Source organism: Pteropus medius, unplaced genomic scaffold (genome assembly GCF_902729225.1).
Source record: "Pteropus medius unplaced genomic scaffold, Ma_sr-lr_union100, whole genome shotgun sequence".
NCBI lineage: Eukaryota > Metazoa > Chordata > Mammalia > Chiroptera > Pteropodidae > Pteropus > Pteropus medius.
Genome location: NW_024351729.1, coordinates 16479228 through 16505404, shown reverse-complemented (window position 1 = coordinate 16505404; position 26177 = coordinate 16479228). Strand labels below are relative to the sequence as shown.

The following is a 26177-nucleotide window of genomic DNA, read 5'->3' as shown; positions in this document are numbered from 1 at the left end:
AGGCTAAACCTATATTATGTTACTCTATTGACAACCACATTAACCTCAATGACTAAACTCTAACCCTGAACAACAGCGTCCAAACACTCTGAAGAAATATGCCTTGAAAAGAACCGTCTTGCCTATAATTTTGACTATAGGCTAGCATAAATGCAAGTTCTTCAAGTACAAAGATAACCAGAAGTAATATATTTATCTTTTGCTGCTTGGTTCATGTTTTTTTTTTTTCTTTTTCTTTTTTGCCTTGAATAATTTATTTTTATTTCTTCCTACATGGAATATCAGTCAATTCTTCAAAGGTTCCAATATTGCTTTAAATGAAAATAATAAATAATGGTACTAAACAAACAAACAAACAAGAAACCATTTAGATTCCTCACATTTCTATTAGGGGTGAAATACACTTGCTTTTGTTTTGTCCACTTTCAGCAACACGGTCTTTTCTATTGCTGAAATATGCATAATTCCTCTTATTCTTTTCTACCAAAAAAATCCAATAGAGAGCATAAAAAGACATTTTCAGCAAATATACAAAGTCTTCCTTCTCCATCCACAAAATAAAATTAGACTTTTACAAACAAATCAAAAAAAAAAAAAAAGCTGATTGATAAAACTCACTTTATGCATTAAAAAGTAAAGTAAATTAATTTTGTGTTGAACTCTGGAGGCAAAAAATAACTATCTGTCATAAGACTAACTCAATCGTTACTGCTCCCCATAGTATATCTGCCCCAGAGAGTTTTCATATTTAAAGGGGATGCCTGAGAAGAGAAATTGTAATGCAAAATAATGAATCATGAATGATAAAATTTTAGAATGGGGGTGAAAACTATTTCTCTGTAGGTGCCCCCTCAATCATAACAGGTGAGAGTTCTGAAATAGATGCATTAAGCTAGACCTGCAGAGTTCATGTTTTAAGCTCACAAGCTGATTCTCAGGATATTTTCTTGGTGAGCCCAAAACTGCTTTAACTTTTTCCCGATATTCCAATAATGAGATCAACAGCATGATATAATATTTTTAAACATCTTGAAAATTAGTGTGTATTAAACGAAAATGGCGTATGAATATATCTGTGTTCACCTATCTTAACTTGAATGCAAATATTGGGTAGGTGTTCATATGAAGTCCAAAGTGACATATCTTCTATTGTATTTCATTCATGGTCACTCTGGTTATTAATTTCTGCTCTTTAGATATGTTCATAAAATAGTACAAAGCACTTTACAATCCTCCTTACTAAGAAAATAGATATTGATTCTGACTCAACATGGCAATTACAAGGACATAGACAATTTAGATCCTTTCCCACATGATTCTGCTAGGCACCCTTAACTCCAAGACAGGGAGCAGGTTGCCTCTCTCTATTGCCCTCATTCACTTTCTCTGCTGCTTCTGCATAACACAGGATTGTCTGGCATATCATTACACACAGAAGAAAATTGACTTTATTCTCTACTTGTTCTGATACAAAATTTTATTTTGAGTCCCATTATAATAAAATAAAAGAAGAGACAGTTTGAAGACACGATTCATTAGCTTTGGGCCAGTGATTCAGATAAGGTTAAACCTCTTCAGAGTCAGATACAAGATGAATAATCTTAAGTGAACATAAAGCTCATTTAACAATGTGGAGATTCAAATACATGCTCCTCATCTTTATCTGCCCATATCGGGCTGCCTTCCATTTTGTCTGCTAAAAAGAACTTCCAACAGAATGAGATTTCTTAAAAATCAAGGTGGGCAAAAACTTGTTTTAGAGACAAGGCTATAATATTTCTATTTTCCCAAAGGAAAATGAAAACCTTAATTTAGAACAAACTCAAAACAGAATAATTACTAAAAAAAATATAAAAACCAAATTTGTTATTCAAAACTGCTCTTTGAAACCTCAATAGGGAATGCTCCATTTATATTATATTGTAAATCAAAGGAGCATTATATTAAGCAAAAAATGTGATCTGCTGAATGAAGCATATTGCATTAAAGCGTACAGTTTTAAAATACGTATAGTAAAAAATTATCCTTCTGTTATTTAATATGTATTTGTGTGTACTAATATGTTTATGTTTATCTTTACTTCTTAGAACACGAATACATTTTTTTAACCGTGTCTTCTATATATCTAGAAGTTCTTTCCCCTACCAACTTTCCTTCCTTTCAGAGTTCAAGGGCAAACTCTTTAAAAGCTTATACTTTTATCACTGTATAATAGAATCTAAACAATAAAACAGACACTAAATAGCTGTGATGCTTGCCTTTTCAAAATCTTCACTTTCTACTTAGCAGCACAAAATGACAATCTGAAATTTAGAGGGGAAAAAACATCTCGAAAGCAGACAATCAGACTTTTTACACACTCTGCCATAATCTTCTAACGGTTAGACAGCATGGCTCAGCTTCTACGGGGGGGAAATCTCTCGTGTGTTCTCTGGTTTTATAAACAAGATAAGTCTTTCTCCTCTCTCTCTTCGACTTCCAATGTAGATTTTGTTGTTGTTTAAAATTCTACACTGTCGTCTCTGAAACTTCCACTACTCACACTTAGTCTTCAATAATAAATGATAAAAGGAAATGGAATAAATTCCCCTTAATGAGGAAATTTTCACCTGGCATAGAGGAGCTGGGGAAATCTATTAACCGACTGGAGGAACGCCTGCAGCATTGCAATTACCAGGGGAGCCGGCGTACTTCACACAGTCCTCTCTTCCACTTGACTGGCTTTTATCTGATCTACCAACTCACAAGTAATACTAAACAAATTTCCCTCCAGATTGCACAAGCTCTAATGTGAAAATGAGCACTCCACTTGGCCTACAATTATGGGATGGGCTTGCAATTTTATTATTATCTTCTTTTTAAAAAATCCCCAAAAGGCAGAAGCTGAGAAAAATATTAGGCCTGATGCTCAGTAATGACGCCTGCTTTCATAAGAAAAGAGAAGAGAGTAAGATATATATTCTCTGCCACGAGACCCCTTACCAGCCTCTCCCATGTGTTTCACATGGCTTCACTGATTATTTTTGGCATTTCACAGGTTCAAGACCATGCCACCATCACAATAGTGCAATCAGTGGATATGTTATTTGTCTTCTCATCTTTTCTTTCAAGGAGACAGGTTGTTACCTCTTTCCTTGCGAGAAATGCAAAAGGTATTTTTCAAAAGCAGCAGTAGCATTTAGAGAAGCAAACGATAAAACCCAGGCAATTAAGTAAATACTGTTCTTTTCTCTTAATTTCTGAGAGCGCCATGCCTTGGTTCTGTAAAGCAATGATGCTTTTGGAGGAATTAAAGAAAACCTTGAACTTTATCTCTCAAGAATAGGACAAAATATTTAAGACAAACAATATCTAGATCCAATGCTCATTTGACGGTATGCCATCAAGAAAATTTCCTATTAAGATTTGGGTCCACTTAGCACTATCACAATAATGCTATAATAACACAAATGTTGATTTTCAAAGGACAGCACATTTAAAATCATATTTCACTTTAAGACTATTAACAACAACAAAATCAAAACAAAGGAGAAAACTTGTTGAAAAATTGATATGATAGATATTTTTAAGTAGGCAATTTTTAATTTTTGAATCCTATGTTCATTTTTTACCAATCTTTAGTGATCCCAATAATTGAGAAACAATGTAATATTACTTTCAACCTGATAAGGCCATCTATATATTATTGATTATAATATGATAATTATATTCTATGAATACTAACTAATAATACTGGGGGAAATAACCTCATATAGGTTAAGTTAACTATAATTTTTGAGCTTTAATGAATCACATTTTGTTTTTCAGTGATTCTTAATCAAAAATGCTGTGACTCTCTTTCTCTGCCCTTGATTTGGTAACAATGAAAAACTAATGGGAACCACCTAATTATAGTAGTAAGTCATGTCTATTAGTGTATAAAAAAGTGTTTTGTTACATTTAAAAAAGAATGCTTCTACAAATCAAATAGCTTTCACATGATTAAACAAAAGGGAACATTTATACTATGAAATATTGCTTTTGTTATTTCTGATTAATAAATTCATTTATAATTTTAAGTCCATCTAATGTAATCTTTCCCCAAAAGTAAAAAGATCTAGTCACTAAGCAAATCCTGAGTTTTCTCATAAATATAGATTTGTTATATGTACAGAATTTAAATCCAACAGATATAAAAAAAATCATACGAGGCCTTGTAAAAATCTCAAATTGAATGAGCATTCTTTGATGTTTTAAAATCTGTTATTTCACAAATAAGTTTGTTTGTCCTATATTGTAAACTCCCTCCATCATCTTTGTTTAAAGTAGGTCATGTTTCCACAGAGTAGTTTTCCAACTATTACATATATTGTCCCAAGCAACAAATGTATAACTTTCAATATATATCTTTCTTAGAATTCTAGAAACCATTACTTCTTATTAAAATAAATTACGTAACTGAAGCCTATCCACTAACTGCTGCATAGATTTTTTTTCTTATTACATGTAACATATATAGGAATAATTTTTGACCAAATAGTTCTAGTTCTTGAATGAGAAACTGTATGCCTTTTCTAGAAAGGGGGGAAATGAGAAGCCATTTCTAAGAGGATACAGAAAAATTCTAGACTTAAAATCTTGTAACATGTCACACGCAATCTACCTTAATTTGAGGATTACTATTTATATAGAAATCAAAAATCTTTATCACTGAGAGTTTTCCAGAAGACATGAATGCACATTAATAACCATGACAGCAAAAATTCTCACATACTTTATATACTTTATACTGATGACTATACATTCATGAATAAATTGAGTTGTTCACTCTTCAAGACGCCTAGAGCAAAATATAGTCAATTAAATTAGTCATCAGCTAAAGAGTAGATGGTAGGGTAGGGTAGGTTAGGGTAGAGTATGAGGCAGAATGTACGATATCAACACAGACATGATGACACTGATGTGATGGCCATTGTATTATTATTATTATATTTACATAGATAAATAGTGCCTAACTGCCTGTTTCAACCTTAAATAGGCAAATCTAGAGTCAGTCTTCAACTACGCTGAGAAAAAAAACATCGATCAGATGAAATGATGAAAGTGTAAAGTGTTTATTTAGCACGATGCCAAGCAGGTAATAAGTGCTTCATAAATGCAAATGCCAGAAGACAAGGAAGAAGGGGAAGAGCAGGCACGGGAGAGGAGAAAGACGAGCAAGAGGAGAAGCAGCAGAAGAAGGAGAAGTTAAGCAAAACGAAATTGCCAAGTCACCTAAACTTGGCCCCAACGCCTCAGCTCTTCTCAGTCTCTTCCCTCTCTTCTATAGCATTCCTGTCTCCATATCTTGAGAGCATGAGGGACACCTCACTTTGAACTCCCTGCAAATCACAAATGATCTTCTGATGAAAATATGCTCCAGGCAACTACTCTGCTGTGGGGAGGCATGGCCACCACTTTAAGCTTTTTAGGATAGACTTCATGCACTTCATCTTCAAGGGCAGATGTGAAGGCTCTGTGACCCCATAAAGGCATCTCAGGTATGAATGAACAATTGAAGAAATTCTGGGATATAGTGATTAGCTTCTGTAATTATAGCTCAGAGAACCTATTTTGCTTAAATTTAATTTCCATTGTACATGCCAGAAGTTTTTTACTCATACTCACATTAACATTTAAAGCATTTGCATTGTATTTAAAGAAAAAATATACATATATGGATGGATGCATATGTATATGTAGTCTTTAATATAAACATAGCAAATTTTTAAAAGAAAATCATTATCCTAGCTCCCTGTATCCTTGAAAATTTTGTTTATGTCTTTTAAAGGTCACTCACTGGGGCTTGCACCCAGCTAGGCCCCCATGTTTTTCCCACAAGAGTTCTAGAGAAGGGCACATTTCTTACAGTGTTTCTGCTCCAAGTGGGGTCAACAATTCAGGCAGGAAAACAGCTCACAACTTGACAGCTAAGGAGGAACTGATCTCCAGCTGTCTGATTTAAAAGTCATATCTCTAAAAAGAAGCTTTTGAAAAGGGTTCATGACTAGAACCAAAGGCAGAAGCCCTGGGCTAGATTTCTTGCTTTCCTCTGACTGATGTGACATGAAGTATGACACACATCTCAGTGTGTCTCAGTTTCACCACCCACAAAAATAAAATAGTGATTATTTTCTACCTGTATTATAACAGAAACGTACTTTAAGGTCACCAGAGAAATATAGATCTCTGTATTCTAAATACTATAAGTATATATTTTTGGCCTTAACTTTCTGGCTGGTTAATTAAATCAGAACTTCACTACGATTGTAAATATTTATGAATATTTCTCAGAAAAACTTTTCTAAAACTTTCCAATTTGAAAACCTGAATAATATTTTTTATCAAAACCACATATTTTGGCTTGTTCTCAAAAGGCAATAGAGATTTTTATTTCTATATAACTATCATAATTCTTATGATATATATAATCCCAATTTGGCAATATAAAATAATTAGATAAATCCCCTTCTATTAGAAAACAGTTTATTCAGAGCCTTCCAGGCTAATTAGTAGATATATAGTCATTCAAAAATGAAAACCTAGAGATGCTCATTTACAATGTCTTCCATGACAGAGTAAGTTTATATCTTGGACTATACATTTTTCAATTAATAATTTTGTGAGTCCCTTTGAGCAGCCAGGAATTTTAATGCATTTTCCGCTACCTCAATTTACCTTTTTTGTCATGACAAAGGAATTCTGATTTTCACTTTCTACCAAGAATAGTTCATTTATTTAATGGGCAGAGTATCATACAAATATTCTTGTTTACTCTATGCAAGGCAAATTTCCAAAAAAAGATATGGTAAATAAAGAATTGGAAACCAGTCATATCTGTTTCAGAACCGATACTGTACTTTAGAATGGTGAATTCTATTCTGCATACACACAAATCAGCAGAAGCTCTTAAGAAAAGCTTATAATAAAAGTATATTAAGTAATTATGGTATTTAGAATTTGTCCTAATGGGATTTACAATTTAATTGGAGGATATTACCAGCATACATGTAACAATTATAGAACAATGAATGAAATTGTGTGGCTCAACTACACACATTGAGCAAATAGGTAGATAATATCCACCTTAATTTCTGTTCACAGACTTCATTTCTTTATAGAAAGACTTTCATTTTTATGAAACATAGCAGAAGTATAACAAAAGAAGAGCAAACACAATTTGTCACTTCCTAAGTAGAATTCGTCCATTTATCTACCTCCTCTTTCTCATTGCACATTTGGTCCTTAGAGTCTAGCTACGACTCCTACCTCCACATCATCAAATTTGGAGGACTTGCCCAATTCTCTCCCATTCCGCTCTACCTAAACCATGCAATATTGTTGAAAGTGTCTTCCTATTTTATTTATTTTGTTTGAAATTCACTCTTCCTTTCGCTCTCATGACATTGAAATATAATGAAGGAAAAAACACTGTCCTTTTATTCTGAAAGTCCTAAACACAAATCCTGGCTCGAACACGCACTACCTCTGAAATCTTGAAAAGTTTACTTAAACATTATGAGCCATTGTTTCATCTATGAAATATGAGACAGGGTTGTATAACTTCTAGGAACTCTTAAATTGAGATTTATATGAGGTAACATATGCAAAGGTCTTAAAGCTTGTTTTTAACCTCCGTTAAGTTTTCACAGCCTTGAGTCCATTAACAGCATCCTGTCTTATATATAGCTATGTATATATATTTAATCCTCAAAAATAGATTACAAACTCGTTGAAGGCAGGTTAATGATTACCAATTATCATTAACAAATGGCATTGGATCTAGTACCATGTCTAGAACATAAAAGTTACCCAATAAATATTAATGACTGAATACATGAACAAATAACATTTTGTCTAATAGCAGCTCCTAATAAAGAGAAATGCCATCAAATAAATAACCCATCATGCTGAGATCAGAGATACTGACATAGAAATAATCTATTAATTCTTGACTATTATAAGTTATGGCTATATATTATTTAAAATCAACTTAAAATTTTTGGAACAGTTGAGCATATAAGAATCAATACTAAGAAAATATATAAGATTCATTTTATGGATGATCTGAATATCACTCTGAAACATTTTAAGTAAAACATTCATCTTGCCCATAGCAGAATCAAGTACTCTCTCATACATTCAAAATGCACAATTATTTGTCAAAACTATGAAAACACTATTTAAATAATGAATTTAATGAGGATACTCAGAACATCAAACATTTGATAAAAAATTGTATTATAGCTGATTCAATAAAGTTAATCGAGGCCTATCAAATCTAGGACATCACTTACAATATCCTATCTTATCAAATGCAGCACAAAAACAAATTTAAAATAAAATGTATTTTTGGCATTAGTTCACAGAGGCATGGAAATTCTCACCGTAATACTCCTCTTTCATAGAGAGAAAATGACTTTTTTATGTAAGCCCCAATTTTTAGTGTTCTTGAAGCAAGCTTCATTAGATAAATGGTTTAGGATATGAAGACAAAAACCATAGAATGATAACATGTAGTAACTGATAAAATTGTTTTCCTTTAGGATAATTACTTCACACATAATATATATTCATCTAGCTGCACAGCTGCCTAGTAAAATAAGAGTACTTTTCTTTTTTACTAGGGTGAAACTGAGATTTACAATAATAGTGTGAGTTGATAGTGAAGTCAAAGGACATAACCCATTTTCTGCAAATCAAATCAATGGGTTTCACTAAAGTGTCCAACCGTCTCCATTCCCATTCTACATTCAAAATAATAAATATCCACATTTTAGTATATTTTAGAATGTCCACAGACTGGAGTGGGGAAAACAATAACATATGTCATAACAAAGTATTGTAAAAATTAAAAGTTGATTGTATGTTATATATAGGAAATATATTTTCCCTATATTACTTCTATATTTAATACATTTTAAAGCTAAAGTTGTTTATTATTAATTTTTTCCTACGAGGAAGTATAAATTATCATTAGAAAGTGAAGAACTGGCCCTTCTGTCTTATATCTAAGTTTAACAACTTTTAGGTGACATTTTCTCCCCGGAATCTTCAATCAAATATAATCACAAAACATTCTTTCTGGTTTTGTCATGCTTCATGAACAAGTTAAATAAAAAGTCAATAGAACTAATATGTGTAGGAGAGGACATTCAAAGGGAGTGTTCTAGCTAAGGTGACACCTGCATTATTACATCTGCCAGAAGTTTGTGGCTGTAGAGAAATGGCCAACTTTACTGAGCTCAATTTAGCACTTGAATGCCCAAGTATATCTCACCAGGCTTGCCCTAGATTGTTTTCCTAAGCCATAAGCACACCTATGATTTTTCAGCACTCATCAATGGATGCAGTTTATCACATTGAACACAGTGATAGTCGTATGAATATTAGGCCCTTCAAAAGTGCACTTACTTTTTTTTTTTTTACTACATTGAATGTAGCAGTAAGTGGCAGTGAAGGGGGAAGAGAATATTAATATTATCAGGATTAAAATATTAAGAAACACGAAACCTACAGAATATGGAAGAAAGCAATTTTTTGGATAAATTATACAATAATCTGTAGTAAATTAAGTTTATATCAAAAATTAATAGAGAAACAGATTCAAAATCTTAGTTTCTTATACTTATATAAAAGGACCTATATCACAATCACCTCCCCTGCTTTTGAACATCTATGATGGACGATAACAGATTTTTTAAAAAATAGTTACCCACAATGTTGTTAACATAAATAGTAGTGAGCCAGCTAAAAAAGAGCAACATGGGCCATTCCAGAAAAATTGCCCAAATTTAATAAAATGCAAGAGAAGAAGCAATTATCAGTCGAAAATAGCTAAATAAACCAGGAAATCAAAATAAGGAAATAAAAAATTAAAAAGAGTTACAGACAGAAGATGAGCAGATGTTCAGAGCTGCAACTGGCAGTCTCATATTTTTTCTTGTCTATTTTTTTTTTTTAAGTATCATGATTGCCTTTTAATCTAAAATTGCTAATCCCATTTGATATAAAGAAAAATGTTTGGGGTGTAATGTCCTGAAATAGGTTCTGCTCACAAACAAGCTTTATTATAGTTGAATTTCTTCCTTCCATATAGCAAAAGGGGTTCAGCTGAGAGGTTCTTGTATTTGGCTTGTCTACTAATTACTATTATAGTTGACTCTTTATATGTGTTGGTTCTATGTTGATAAGAATATCATTCCTTTTTTGACTACTGTAACTATACTGAAAGTGTCTATTATATGTAGTCTTATTTCCTCCAAATGTTATATGTAATTTGTCTTTCCACATACCAAAACATATATGTGTGCATCCACATATACAAAAATGTATATACAGTCATGTATATGTATATACATATATATGTGTGTACATACACATACATGTATCACACAAGGTAAATATAAAATATCCTTGGCTCTGGAGTCCTGCTCAGGTTTGATCTCAATTCTGTTTTATATTAGCATGTGATATCAAGAAAGTTGCTAAATATCTCAGTGCTTCAGAGTGATTACTACCTTCCTTAGGTTGTAGTAAACATTAAATGAAATAATATGAACAATGTTTCATATGTAGTCAATAAATTTGGCAATTATTATTTTATGCTTGGATGGCATTCAGAATCATTTGATTGAATCAAAATTCAAGTCTCTGTGTAAACAGAGTTCTAAATACATCATTTTGTTACTTTATTTAGTTATTTGATTTGCAGCACTTGCAATTCTGGCCTCCAGGCCAGATTTATTTGCATGACCAAAGTTGAATCTGTCAATGTACTAAAGGAAGAAAGGACTATAGTCGAGATTTTTGTAGTTTGTAAGAGATGAAAATAAGCATATTTTTCCTCTAGTGAGTAATGATGAAAATGCTATATGGGAGGAGCATTTATGTGTGAAAGAGTCAGTGTTGGTAGGGTAAGTAAGTATGGGGAAAATAGGCATACTAAAGTTTGGCTAGCTCAGTGGGGAATGAATAAGGCTTATGCAAATGTAGCACCACTGAAAATTCTGACAGACTTAACTTTTCTTAAATTCTTTACAAAGTGATCTGGTAAAGTGAAGTTAATAGATTAAACATCTAAATTCCCATGCATATACATAACAAGCACTGGAATCCTACATGATACAACTCACATCACACTGAGTAAAAAGAAACTTTCTGAAACCTAAAGAAATCCACCGTAAAATATATTATCACTCTAGGTCAATTAATGTCACTACTCCAGCTTATAAATTTGGGGAACTGCCTAGAACAGTCAACTCTCCTAGCATGCCCTTGGGCAGCAATAAACAATTTAAGAGGAAAAAGAGAAAGTCAGTGTATTCAAGTGGGAAAGAGAAATTTTTTGCTGAAACTGTCTGAATAGCAGTTATCACCTAAGTTAGTAAGAATATTTATTGCTCTGGAAGTCTCGGGATAGTTGCCATTGCTATGATGGCCAACTGAGTTCTTATAGGTGCAAGCGCTCAGCTCAGAGTTGGGATGTGGTGTGGATTATTCTAACACTCATCTAATTTATCACATCACCCTGAAGAAGGCTGGGATTTTAATCATCATCCTCGGCATGATACATGTTTTTCTCCACCCTTCAAGGAAAGGGACTTCTTACTGTAATTTCCGCTTTTACTTAGACATGGAAAACTCGTCAGTTATTTTCTTAATGCTGACCTTGCTACAATCATTGTTTTGTTTTCCACACTCCAGTCTGTGGATATTCACATATAGATTAAATACATGGGAATATTCAATTTGGGAGCCAAGTTCTGAACTTCATTTGAGGTGACTATGTAAATGGAAGTAATAGACTGACAATCAATTTGAGTGATATACTCATCCTCTGCTAGTGAATGTGTTTATTGAATATTAAAAGAATTTTAGCATGATTAACAACTATAAAGTAGGGATTTTTGTTTATTAGCCTAATGGAGTGCTATTGATCTTTCGATAATAGCATTCGCATCAATAGCTATCATTGCTTTGTAGTATTAAAATAAGTGACAATTCATCATAAAGAAAATTATGAAATGATGCACTGCAAAATATATAAGCAAATGCAAATTGTGACTCTGAAAATGAGTATTTAAATGCATATATGTAAAAACACAAAAGACTCTTCATTATAACAAGTAGCAGTTTCATTTTCAATGAGAAAGAGGGAAAATTCTTGGGCACTCATCATGAGCCAAGTGTCCTTTACACTTATATCATTTAGGCTTCACGAACTATAAATAGATATTAACAGGGAGAATATGAGACTAGGGAATGAGTGAGGTAACGTGCCCATGATTCCATGGTGGGTAAGACTGCACAGCAATCTATCTGACTGGCTCCATAGCCTATGCTCCCTCCAGTGAACAAAAAGGAACCAGGTGAAACTTAACCCAGTCTAGCATTCCATACTTTATCCTCTCTTTAAATTTCTCCTTTTCTCCTAGTTGAGATCCCCATTACCTTTATTCCCAGGAACTTATAAGAAAAGTGGAAAGCGACATGGGCACATCGGCACCAAAGATATGTTGAGCCAAGAGAATTTTGGGGTCCTCTCAAATTACATAAAATAAATAATTAGCTCCTAGGCCTATCCTAGAGCCAACTTTCCAACACTGAAGCAGTTGAGGTCTTGAAACAAAGTAAACCATAAACAAATGCAAATGAAAAAGAACAAGTGATCTTCTTAACCTTTCTCTAAACAGGCAATACAAAATTTTGCCATATAATGCCAACTGTTAATGGAAAGATATCATTACTGTTGGAGCTATATATATATATATATATATATATATATATATATATATATATATATATATGCCTTGATGACTGAGTCTTGCTGGATATTTAGAGACCGAGAAAAATGGAAAATGTCATAATTGATAAAAGCAGAAGATGCTAAGGGTGAAGATAATCAAAATAGGGCAAGAAAGGTCAAGTCCTACACACTCCATTTGCTGCAATATTCTTTTAACTTCAGACCCCTATGTGCCAGTGAATGGTAGCTTCAGTGGTCATCCATTTTTATTTATTTACTTAACATCTCTAAATAACAATCGTCAAATCAATATGTGTGCATCTAGGACAATCCAAAAAGAAATGAATTAAACAGTAAAATATCACTCAGATAATAATGAATTCAGGGTTTATGTTTACTAACACCACGAACCATCTGTTGAGCTCTTGAAACAAGAGATAAGTATAATTGTAAGTATAATTTTTAGAATAATTTATTAAAAGTATATAAAATGTTTAATGTAGATAATTATGAACAATAGAAAATATTTCTATGTACAAATATACTTATGCAAGAAAATGAAGATTGAAAATGTCAAATTATTAGCAAATAAATGCAACAGGATGTAGGAGTCAGAAAGATATTATAAATGACCTGTAACAGTAACTCATTCTAATCCTCCAAGGACCTTTATCACTATCAATATACAGTTATTTCTGCTTAGCTAGAATTTCAATCTGCTTTCTGGTTGTTAGAAAAACTATTCAATTAAAACATCGAATTTGTCCAAAAATCAGAATGTTTATCAAGTGGAAATTTAAATCACAATAACATCTGCTGTTTTTCACCCCAGGTCTCTTCCACTGCTACAGTTGGCATACTGTATGTTTCTAGCACCCTCATGTGGTTTAATTGGAGCAGTTTCATAGACATTTGAAATCAGTTTTCTAAAACTGAAAACAGTGGAACAGACTATATATAATTCAACATGGAAGTTCTGCTGGGTCACAAACCATCTCAAGTCAGCAAAATTCTAAGATGAATGTGTAGGCTCGATTCTTAACTTATTTGCTATCTACTGTTCATTTTATGTGATCACTAGAAAGGATGACTTACGAGGAAGATCAAAATTGCCAGTTTTCAAAACCAAGCATTTGTTGTGGGCAATTGTTGAATAGGTAGATGAAAAAGAACCTCATTTTGCTCAAAAAGAAGAGCAAGTGTTTTCAGTGCCTGATTTATATGCGTCTTGTTGAGGTAGACACAGCAACCCAAGTATACATTGAAGTTGCTAAACAGTTGAGAAATCAAGGCTTTGAGATCTTCCACTGTCCTCGACTACATTTTTTAGCGATTAATTTTTCTACATTTTCTCAAATCATTTGAGAACAATTTACACCATCAAAATTTTTTTCTTCTTTAAAAATATGCCTATACTTGTGTGTGAGGGTTCTTTCCAATAGTAGTGTATTTCAGAGCTCTCTTAAAAGGGAGATACTAAAGAGGATTATATATTATTTCTTAAATTAATAATAAATGCTCCTCTTATCAAAAATACATTTTTAAAACCTATCCATGACTTTATAATCCTGAGGTGCCCCAACAAACAGTCTTTCCACAAAAAAATTAAAAAGTAGATTTTAAAGCACTGACATTATCAGAATATTCTGAACATAAAATAAAAATTTTTTAAATAATTGGCCATTAAGGAGATAAAAATGTAAATTAGTGAGAGGTAAAGACTGTTAACAGAAACTTGAATGTAGCTTATTTGTATGCTGAACTAGAAGTCTCAATGTTAAAAATATCAGTAGAACGCAAAAGGAATATATATATATGCTCATCAACATACAGAATGTGAAGCTTGATATTAAGAGAAAACAGTCTTTAAAACTCAGAAAATGTATAGAAAACATGAATTTTACTTATTGATTATTCAAATTTAAATCAAAAAATGTTTGGTAATTAAATAGCACATGAATTCACAAATATACACTGATTTTCATAAATTCAAAGACCTAATAAAAACATCACTGTATTTGATAGCAAGGGTGGGGGTAGAAGATAGTTCAAATATTAATAGATACCTTTTAATAAGTAAGTAAACATCTAAAAACCCCACATTTCTTCTGGCTATGGCTACCATTTTATAACCTTGGCACTATTTACCTCATTGAAGCATAGTTTTTGGCCAAATGCTTAATGGTAAGAAGAAGACTATTTGAAAATTGCACGGAAGGGATCTAGAAAATTGCAGAGCCAGGCTGCCTTACCTGTTGAGCCCTTTCAGTGTCTTTTCCATGTTTAAAATGTCACGCATCTTATACAAAAACCACTTGTCAATGGAGGTGAGCTTCGTAATCTCATCAAGAGACATGTTGTCTTCCAGGGCCTGCCAAAAGGAGAAGACATACTTTCTTGGCAAATATTTTATAAATGTCTTATGTGATTGAAAACAAATAGCAGCCATTCCTCTCCATGTTATTCAGAGAGCCTGAGGCTATAGACCAAGCCATGAAACATGAAACTGATATCATATCATTGATGTTGCTCCCAATAAAACTACAGATGCTGTCAACTATATCCAGAATGGCATACAGAGGAGGTGCCCAGAGTTAATCAGAGAGGTGAATGCTCAGAAAATCCCCCTAAAAGGCTTTGCCTCTTGCTATTTATATGACCAGTTACCAATTATACCCTAAATTTTGGACATCTCTTTGGAATTAAAAGGAATCTTTTTAAACTATAATTAAGCCAAATTGGTAAGAAAATCTATAATCTTTATAATGATCATTTTACTTGTATTTTGGATAATTACCCTTTAGCAAATAGCATACTTTTTTCACTTTGTTTAACATTCAAAGAAACTAGCCAGTGAGAGTATATGGATCAAATCTAACTTGGTGTTATTTCTCTAGAATACACCCTGACAGAGGCCTGCAAACAAAAGTTGTTTTGAATTAGTTACTTTTGCATAGGCATTTTACAAAATCCTGATATATTCCAAAATAATGTAAATTTACTTCAGTTCTGATAGGCAGTTCAGCCTTTTTCTGAAGCTTACTTTAGCAATTTTTCGAAAGTAAAATTACATCTGTGGGTCATTAGGCTGGGTTAGGTAAGGCAACTGAAAAAAGAGGTAAACTCTCAAAACCAAAACTTTATATTCAAAAGATGTCTACTCTTATTCTTTATTACTTTACATACACAGATATTTATACCAAATGAAAAATAATGAAGAGATAATATTCCAAAATAACATATTTTAGAATAGAACATTATATTTTTATATCTCATTAAGAAATATATGCAACTAATAACTCTGTTGTTACATTTCAACCCAGGGAACTTCATTTTCTTAAAACTTTTACTTATTTCTAGTATCTAAGAGACCATAATTATGTGTTGAGATAGAGCATAGCTCATAATTCCATTGATTAGTATATGATGACATCTAAAGGTAATACTCAATGATCTGTTCACTTCGTAAGTCTATTCAATGTTTCTTTTGTTTAATTCTCCCTGTTCCCAAGGATTTAATATTCTTTCTTATTTTCCAAGTGATTTAAGCACAATTAGCTGTTGGTCATCAAAACTCTGAGGGGGATAGAACCTGCAGTTAGTGCACTTGTGATAAACCAAAGGAAGTTTCCACACAATCACACATAGCAATCACCCTGCGATTGACTCAAGACTTAGAATCCTGTAGTCATTTCACTGCGAGGAAACACATAGCGACATCTGCAGTCTCAAACAGGAAGCAAGATCCCACCCATCTTGGGACTTCATCTTCAAGCACTACAGCTTTGCCATGTCGCACGGCTGTAGTGAAGTTCATAATGACTCCACATAAGCCTGAGGTGACTTTAATGTTCCCCAAATCAAAAAGAATGTCCAGTATTCTCCCCAAACCAAAAGAGATGATGATCTAGTCATCCTGAAATAAGACTGCTGCAAAAATCGGGCCTCCGAGCAAGTTGCCCTTTTCCAAGAATCATGAAAGCGAGTGAAGATTTACACTCTCCCTTCATTCTTTTTCCCCTTCAGCCCTCCACAGTTCTTACACGCTTTGTCAAAATCACCAAGCTCTTGGTTGCTGTGGAAATGAACAGTAATGATGACCTCTAACAAACAGAAAGCAGTTCCTTCTCTCGGCATTCTGGCCGACGATAATTTATACCTCTGACCCTGTACTTCTTGCTCAGATATAGGGTACTCTGTGCAAGAAAGAATCTCCACACATTCTCAGAATCCTCATCCTTTATAAGTATGTTAGAAAAGAATGAGAGACTTGCTTGAGTTTTACAGCCTCACTGGGAGTTTGGAAATACTTCCCTTTTTCATCTGCCTCTAAATAGCAGAAGCATGATAACTAGAATTAAGGGAAAAAATCCATTTACTGTGCTTTGTCTGGAAAAAAAGTATATGTAAATAGAGATACACATACACATATAAGTGGGATAAATTGCTTTTTAAACAAAAGACTGAAGTAGGCACAATAAAGAAGGTGAAATGGCTTTCTGGAGTAACTTCTCATCACTAACTACCCCCACAGAAAAATGTTAATTCTCTATTACCTTGAAATTCAACACTGAGAAATATCTATCAAAATATACTAGCATCTCCCAAGATTTCAATGGGAAGTAAATATTTCACATTTAGAAACCATAAAGGCAAAGAGTATACATTCTACGAATGAAGAAAACGTTCCCTGCCTTTCTTCCCCTCTCTACTGGACTCTCAACAATACATGGACATAAAAGTTCCAGTGAGTTCGGAATAACTAACAGCATTTTTCTGTTGTGACAAAGACAAATTACACAAACTCCCCTTTTAAAGACAAAATTCATATTTCCATCCACTCATCCCACATGCACACGTGTGAGTGTGCACGAGCACACACACACACACACACACACACACAATGGTCAGTGGGGCTTTGTAGCAGGTTTGACAAACTAACGGGTTTGACACTGTTAGAGGATTAATGCCTAAGCTTCCTTAAATGTCAAAAAGCCATTCAGGGATTTCTGACCAGACAGATCCCAGCTGCCCAAGTCACCTTTTATAAAATCAGATAAGCTGAGACTTCAAAACTCTAAGCTTAGTAAACATGAAGGGAGATTAATATGGCATTTAATTTGCATAAAGAGAACTAGTGAGTAGAAGTGAGAAATGTGGGGCTTTTTTTGTTCTAAAAGTAAGACCAATAAAATAATTACATAGAAAAGCCAATAATCATGGAAGTTTTTTATAGTCTGTTGTTTAAAAACAGAAAAAGAAGCAATAGAGTATTCTAGAGTCTTTAGGTAACCATACGGATATTTTTTAATGCATCTTCCTTTCTAAAACACAATATTCCACACTTTCAAAACTCAAGTTATGAGAGTGATAAGAAATGACAAATATCAAATCTACTTAAAGTATTGATATTATATATACTAAAAGGAAGGAACAGTTTATGTGATCATCCCTTAAAATTGCATTGTGTCCATAAGTCCAGGCTTAAAGTCAAATAAAACAGGGAAATTTTTCATTAATTATAAAATAAAATAATCTGATGAAATGCATAGAAGTCCTCAGTTTCATACTATTGAAGAAAATTAAAATTTTTCCAAAAATCCTTGAATCCAAATCACTTGATAATTCAGCTTTGCTTTAAAGTCCAGGCTTCCTATATTCTGGGGAAAAAAAAAGCAGCTCTGGGCCGCTTGTCACATATTACCTTGGCAATGGCATAGATGCGGGTGCTGGATGGGTCAGCCAGCTCTTTTTTGAGATCTAGGTTTGATGGCCATTGTTTGTTCATTGGGAGATGGGAAGTGAAACCATCTATAGATGGGTGGCACATCCGTAAAGCCTTCTGGAAGCTTTCCTCAAAGGTGCGACCAATAGCCATGACCTGTAATACACATTTAAGAGCTCATATTTAAAGGAAAAGTACACACACACACACACACACACACACACACACACACATTTGGAACACACACACACACACACACACTATATATATATACACAAGCAAAACTAGAAAAGGAATGCATCTTAGAAAAGACTTAGGAATAAAACATCTATCAAAAGAGTACCACTCAAATTTAGGTGTTATTTTTCTTCCTCTCTCCTTTTCTCCATTGTTTTGATGTAATTAGTCTTCAACATTAGGTCAGTCTTTTACCACTTAGAGATTTTAGCTGTATTTGCTGAGACTGATGAGAAAATCACCTGTACCTGTTCCTGACCACAGTATTAAAATAAGAAATCTATGATCAGAATGTATCGACCTTTCCTTAATAAGAGCTTGCTTTTATGCAGATATCTTTTAGAGTAGAAAGCAAATGAAGAAAAACCAGACATACGTTCACACAAAAACAGAACTATTTCTAAACGGATATCAGTCGGTATCCAAGACAGTTTAGCTTTCTTTATGGCTAAGCATTAATATTAATAGAATCTCAAGAATAATAACAAATACTGACAGAATCAGATTTGAGCATAGGTGAAGACTAAATTCTCCATGACAAATTCAATGTGTCTTCCCACAATCTTTACAGATGATTGTACACTAATCAATTAGAAAAACCATGCGGTGATTTAGTTTAGACAAGTTACAAGTCAGAACTAAACTTAAATTGACTTTGAAGCCTACCCAGTTATTTTCATTGCATAAACGCTGTCTTTGAATCTTTCTGTGGAATAATAGATTGCTATATAATTTTGGTATTCAATTTAAAATAATAACAGTCATAATGCTGCTATCAGTAAACTTCCATGATTCCTCAAATAGACCCAAATTCCCACGAATGTCAGTTAAGTAAATCTTCATGTCAATTGTGTGATAAGAGATACATATTCAAAGATCGCTAAAACCAAACGGATAACCTTTTTACACTGCTCCAAATTTAATTAGAAATAAGGGAACATTCTCAAGAATGAGAATAAATAAAACGTTAGTCTAATTCAGATATGCAAGTTGCAAGGCATAGTGGTATTTGAAGAGTTAGACAATTTGTTCATAGATTTGCTAACCTACGCAAGGAGAGACTGCCAGAAATAAGGTATTTTATGTTACAATCAAATTAAGAAAATATTTTTGAATATTTAATAAAACTTTTATTACATATCCAAAAGTTTGCCCTAAAGTGACTAGTTCTATTAAGTGGCTCACCATAAATTTTTATTAAGTACACTGTACATAATGGTATATGGAGTAAAGTCAATTAAAGGAAGCAAACTTATCTTTATATCAGTAAAGGAATATATAACTGTGTTTGTTCAAAATTCGTGCTTTTTAATACTTTACATTATTAAAAAATTCACATTCATTAAGTGAAAATTTCACCATTTTTCAGTGGAATAACGATCATGCTTTCCCTTACCATAGTCTACTACATTCTAAGAACACTTGTATATAAATACTATATTTTAACTTTACCACAGTTTAATTCATATTATATTTGGTTCAGTTACTATTTTGAACTTACCACCTACTACAAATAATGTGTCACAATTAACATCTTATTCACTGTTGTATCTTCCCAGTACCTTGCACATAATAAGAACTCAGGAAATGTTTACTAACTTTAGTTGAACTAAACATAGGAGGTAAAAATTAACTGACAATAAAAATTCCTCAGATAATAAGCCTTAAATGAAACATTAGAAAATTATCTCATATTCTTTGGCTTACAAATTTTACTGTGAACATTATGAAAACGGACACTTCACACAAAATGTAAATTAAATAACAGTTGTTTATTTGGCAAAAACACTACCGACAAAACTTTTCATGGCATTTGAATTCTAATTCTGTTATGTACCTTGAGGCATGAAAGAAAAAATAAGATTTAAAACAACTATGAAGGAAGAAAAACTACTACTTGTCTTTTACAACTAGTAAGACATTTCATTTAAAAGGTCAAGTTGTTCCTTATCTGTCATTACTTTAATATCTTCCATTAATATCTTGGAAACTAAGGAAACCAAAATAGCAATAGTTCTGCCATTCACATGTGAATGTGATTGATAAAATAAAATGCCTTTTTTTTTCTTTTCCACTGGCTTGGTGATGAATTTAAGCTGTATTTCTGTGATTAGTGGCATGCATTTTTGAAATTGTTAGCCTGAGTTTAGGTTATAATCTGTGTCATGGGACAAATGAAGGCCAGTATAAAACAATATAGTTTTTTGCTTTGTAATCTAACTGGCTTATATACTTAGACATAGAACTCTAACATTGACCATACAGAGATAGAGATAAAGTAAAATAGATAGATCATGATAGATAATAGATAGATGATAGATAGATAGATAGATAGATAGATAGATAGATAGATAGATAGACAGATAGATAGATAGATAGATAGCTATTGAGATTTGTGCATACTTCTGGTATTCAAAAATTCTACCCATAAACAATGATAGTAACATTGATGCAATACATTATTGGAAGTGCGCTATGAATCTACCTTAAAATATATTACTAAACATTTACCTGTATTAATCCTAAACCTTATAATAACCCCACAAAGTAGGTATTATCATCGCCATTTTTCAGAGGGAAAATCCTGAGGCTCAGTGCTTTGCACGAATGTCACCAGCTAGTAAGTGGCAACACCAAGAGTAAACTCAACTTCATCTGGTTCCAAGGCTCGTGTTCTCTCTAGTATGCCAAGCCTCCTGGATGCAAAATGAAATAAATACTTTGGTGGGGGAGGCAAGAGACTGAATCTCAGAGGTAAGAATCTGAATTCATTTCTTTCCTGCCGCACAAGCAGTACTGTTTCTTTGAAGATGGAATAATTAAAAGCTAACTTCAATTTAAAATTTAAAATAGAATACTATGCAAAATTGAAAGCTGCTAAAAGCTTAGAACATTTCAGTACAATAAAAGGGGCTTAACTGCACTCTTCTCAGTTTAGGATTTTAGAGCTCAAAGGACCATGAGAGATCGTCTAGTCCAGCTCCTTCCTTTTACAGGTGTGGGACGCGAGGCCCACAGAGGTTACAGCCACAATTTGCATGAATGGACCAAAGTTGAATTCTTAATCTGAATTCAAAGGTCTTTTTTGTACACCATGTTTTCTTTTATATCATTTTATTTTCTTGATTTGGTTATAACATATATTACAATTCGGTTATATAAATATGAATGTGTTTTTACATATGTGTATATATTATATACCCACATATATGGCCCCTCCTTTTTAATACTCTTAGAATGCTCGAAAGTGTGGATGCTCTAGAATCAATCCATTAAATGGTCATGTAACAAATGCCTTATGTTAACAGTCAGATAGATGTGGAAACACTAGAGAGGAAACGAAATTGCTACATATATTCCAATCAAGAACTTAGTATCTAGACAACGGTGTTAAAAATTTGACAAAATAACTGAGAACAAGGACGAAATAAAAAAATAAACCAACAACTCACCTCTCCTACACTTTTCATAGAGCTACCGATTCGGCTAGATGTTCCATGAAAACGATCAAGGTCCCAGCGAGGAACCTTAGTAACCATGTAATCCAGGCTAGGTTCAAAGCAGGCTGACGTCTTCCCTGATACGACGTTCTTGATTTCTGGAAGTGGAATTCCTAGGGCGATCTTTGCAGCAATGAATGCCAATGGGTAGCTATAAAGGAAGAGACAAATTTATTTTTTTCTCTCAGCAATAAGTATTAAAAATAGCCCAAAACATAAATTCATCCTTCTTAGAAATTCTAGTATTATTCCACATCAGAGTATAAAGCACATCTGATTCTTTTCTGTATAAATATTTAATAGCCACTTATAAAATAATGTGTCATGATAAAGTACAGAGGCACAGATTCCAGAAGAATTCATTCTCTATGTCTGAGATGCAGTGCTACAATTCCCAACCTTCGCCTCCTCGATCCAAAATCAATAGCTTCCTTGATAAGTGAAGTGCTCACTTGTGTAAAACCTCTACTAAGATAAGAATCTGCAAAATATTCTTTTGAAAAAAATATATACAGGTCTGCACCTGGGAAGACAGTGGAGTTAGCTGATACTATGGGGTACATAATAATCAGAAAATGTAGGCATCGCAAGTTCGGGTCCTTGCTCTGTCTCCAAATTATCTTTGAACTTCAGGTTCCTTACAAACTTAACACTCTGGGAACTTGACTATCCTCTTGAATGTCAATTTTGGTAATTGTATTTGAGAAAGTAATTCATGGAATGATAGAATTACGTATGAGTCCTTAAGTACAACTCCCCCACCTAATAGGTGAAGAAACTGATAGAGACAATAAGTGATGTGTCCAAAGTCACAGTCAGTAGAAGAAACAGAAGAACTCAGGTCCCTTGACTCTTGCCTCAGGCAACATGCCCTCTGCCAGTCCATGCAACATTGAGTAACTACATAAAAAAATCTTTAGAGGTAAATATTTTGTTCATTTAAATACCATATAATTTAAATGCCACGTGTGAAATTTATTAATAGAAACAAAAGGTATTAATTAATTTCCCCTCCAGGTATGCTTCCTAGCAGTTGTTAAATGGATAGCAAAATTATTTATTTGATTGCAACATTTACCAATAGAAAAACCGTACATTGTTCGTTTGGTCTTGTCGAGTTTTGCTAAAATAATGTGTATTGAACGCTTGAGTCAAGTAAACTATATTATTTGTCTATCATTTGCTACACCTGAAGAAGCCAGTTGAGGATTAAAATTAAGGACTAATCTGCACTTTTAAAGAACATCTGCAAAGTATAATTAAGAAGCAGATTTTTCTCAGCCTCTTTTGACCACCCAGATCTTCATTAGTTTCTGATTAGCCAGCAAACAAAGCCAGCTAGCAATACTATTTGCCTCAATCTGGCATCAAGCTCATTAATAACCAAATTCTTAGGGTCCTAAAAGATTTGAAGCCAGCATACAGAAACGGGGGTGATAGTTTGTAAGTGTAGCAGTCTTCACTCTCAATTTTCCAACTCTCTCTGTGAAGAATGTGCAAACTGACAGTCTTACCCAGTAGCCTTTGAGGCCAGGGCAGAGCTTCGAGACAGTCTGGCATTCACTTCAATGATGCAGTATTCCAACGAGGTAGGATGAAGGGCAAATTGAATGTTGCATTCACCCACAATGCCCAAGTGGCGAACGACATTGATTGAAGTACGTCTCAACATCTGAAACTCCGTATTGGAGAGCGTCTGGGCAGGGGCCACAACAACTGAATCACCTGTACATCCAAGCAGCTCTTGTTATTTGATAGCATACCTAAATAACCAACTTTAGTGACTTAACCTATTTGTGTGATCCAAGACAGAACAGTCTAAGGGTTTGTTGAGAAAAGAATTACCTTAAGGTAATACATAAAAGGAATATCAGGTATTATTTCATCTGATTCTTCTTTTACCTGTATTATCCTATCACATCATTTACAGAAATTCCTCTAACGATTTCCAAGTTCATCTAGCTGTGAAGGCTTCAGTCATTTACTTACTGAAGTGACATTAACTTCTTTAATTGTCCTTCTCTTCATCTCGAATTATCTCTTTCTCTCAAGTTCTTCCTTCTAGAAAATATCATCTCCTCTTTACCCAAACTTACCCAAACTTTCCCTAACATTTCCAGAAAACCATAAGAACCATCTTGCATTCTTAACATGACAAATTCTTCCTATCATTCATTGCCATATAATTCTTTTCAATATGGCTGACATCAACTTCGTATTGAAACTGTCCTCTTGAACATCCAAAAGCCATATTAAAACCTCATTCTTGACCTTTCAAAGCATTTAATACATCCACAACTAAAGCTCTTTTATGAAATATTTTCTTGCATGGGCTTACTTAGTACTCTACTCCCTTGGTTTTCTTCCTATCACTCCCTTCTTTTTCTTCAACACCAAATCTTCCTTTTTCCTGCCCTGTAAATCTAAATGTTTCCCAAAGTTCAGCCCTTAACTCTACTCTCTTTCTTTCCAAGTCTATGTCCTTAAGTACTTAACTATATGCTTCCAGCTTCAATTATTTCTTTTATACCAATGACTTAAAATGACTTTGTATCCACTTCTTTATTTCTATCCCCTTATCTTGAATTCCGGTTCCACGTTCTTTACCCTCTTTTGGACAGTTCCACCTATACCTCAAATTTAGCATTTCTAAGTCCTAAGTCACCATCTTTGCACTGTAGTCTAACTAGTTTCCTTTCCTAAGAAATCTATTTCTATAACTCGTGGCTATTTTCCCATTCGCTTGGTGATTAACACCCCAGTCTACTTTAAGCCTTCTTAACCTCACTCCTTACTTCTCAACACCAAGTCCTATAGATTTTACCTTCACTATATTGCTTATATTTCTCAAATGAAATCAGGATAATAACATCTGCCTTGCTTCATAAGGTTTTTATGAAGATCAAATTACATGGGAGAGTATATTCAATACTATAAAAGACTACATGTATGTAAAAGTTTATCACTGACAGCTAAGAATGGTAATTTAAAGAAAAGAATTTAATAAAGGCTGCTATGGGCCATCAGAGACATGAGCCAATGGCATTACTATAATTCTTGAAAATTCTTTGCCTACCTGTATGAACACCCATGGCATCAACATTTTCCATGTTACAGACAGTGACACAATTGTCATCAGCATCTCGGACCACTTCATATTCTATTTCTTTCCAACCCGTTACTGACCTTTCCACCAGAATCTGGTTGGTCATAGCAAAGGCCTGAAAATCAGTGACAAAAGATATCAAAGAGTAAGAAAAGGCACTGGTTTAAACGTGGATGTTTGGCAGAATGCCCTGACCTAACTCCTGGTCAGCACCAAAGCCTCAAGTCTAGTCCCCATCCTCCTCTACTCTCCAGAAGGCACAATGTGTCAGAAAATCAGTGAGGCACTAGGAATAGCATCCTGCAGTGAATATGCTTGATTTACATTATTGAGGCTTGCCATTCAAAGTGCTGATATGACATTAAATCAAACTAATTTAGGAAAAAGAGAAAATAATTGAGCAATCAGGCAGAGGGAAATGAAATTATTTCAGCAGCTAGGCTTCTGTGAAACCAGAAAATGTGATAAGTGAATAAATATAGAAAAATAAGTCTAAAGACTCTGGCTTTCTCTAAAATAGCTGAGGGTGCTTCGTACAGTGACATTCACAGTAAAAGTCAGTTGATGTTGATGAGGAGAAGAAAGGAGATGATGATGGTTGTAAACAGTTAGCCAAGATAGCATACGAAACTTCGGAATTAGAAGAATCATATGCGACTATTATTATGGTCAATCACTGCCTAAGTGCTTAAGTACTCTGAGTCATATATCATATGTGCCTGATTAAACAGATATGAATTAGTATAATTATCATTTCATATTTACTGAGTACTCACCAGTAGGTAGAACTGAACTCAAAATATGAAAGAGGCAGTCTCTGACCTTAGGACATCTGGTGGCTGA

The 26177-nt window shown here is 33.6% G+C and overlaps 1 protein-coding gene across 1 annotated transcript in view; it reads right to left on the bottom strand.

Annotated features, from left to right (window-relative positions):
- Nucleotides 1–26177, bottom strand: part of CPS1 (carbamoyl-phosphate synthase 1) — a 115781-nt gene that overhangs the window by 42327 nt on the left and 47277 nt on the right. The window contains exons 17-21 of the mRNA XM_039844675.1: nucleotides 25305–25449; nucleotides 23743–23953; nucleotides 22181–22379; nucleotides 18471–18647; nucleotides 15019–15137 (exon numbers count right to left, since the gene is read on the bottom strand). Of these exons, the coding sequence (XP_039700609.1) occupies nucleotides 15019–15137; nucleotides 18471–18647; nucleotides 22181–22379; nucleotides 23743–23953; nucleotides 25305–25449 (851 nt within the window). The remainder of the gene's footprint in view (nucleotides 1–15018; nucleotides 15138–18470; nucleotides 18648–22180; nucleotides 22380–23742; nucleotides 23954–25304; nucleotides 25450–26177) is intronic.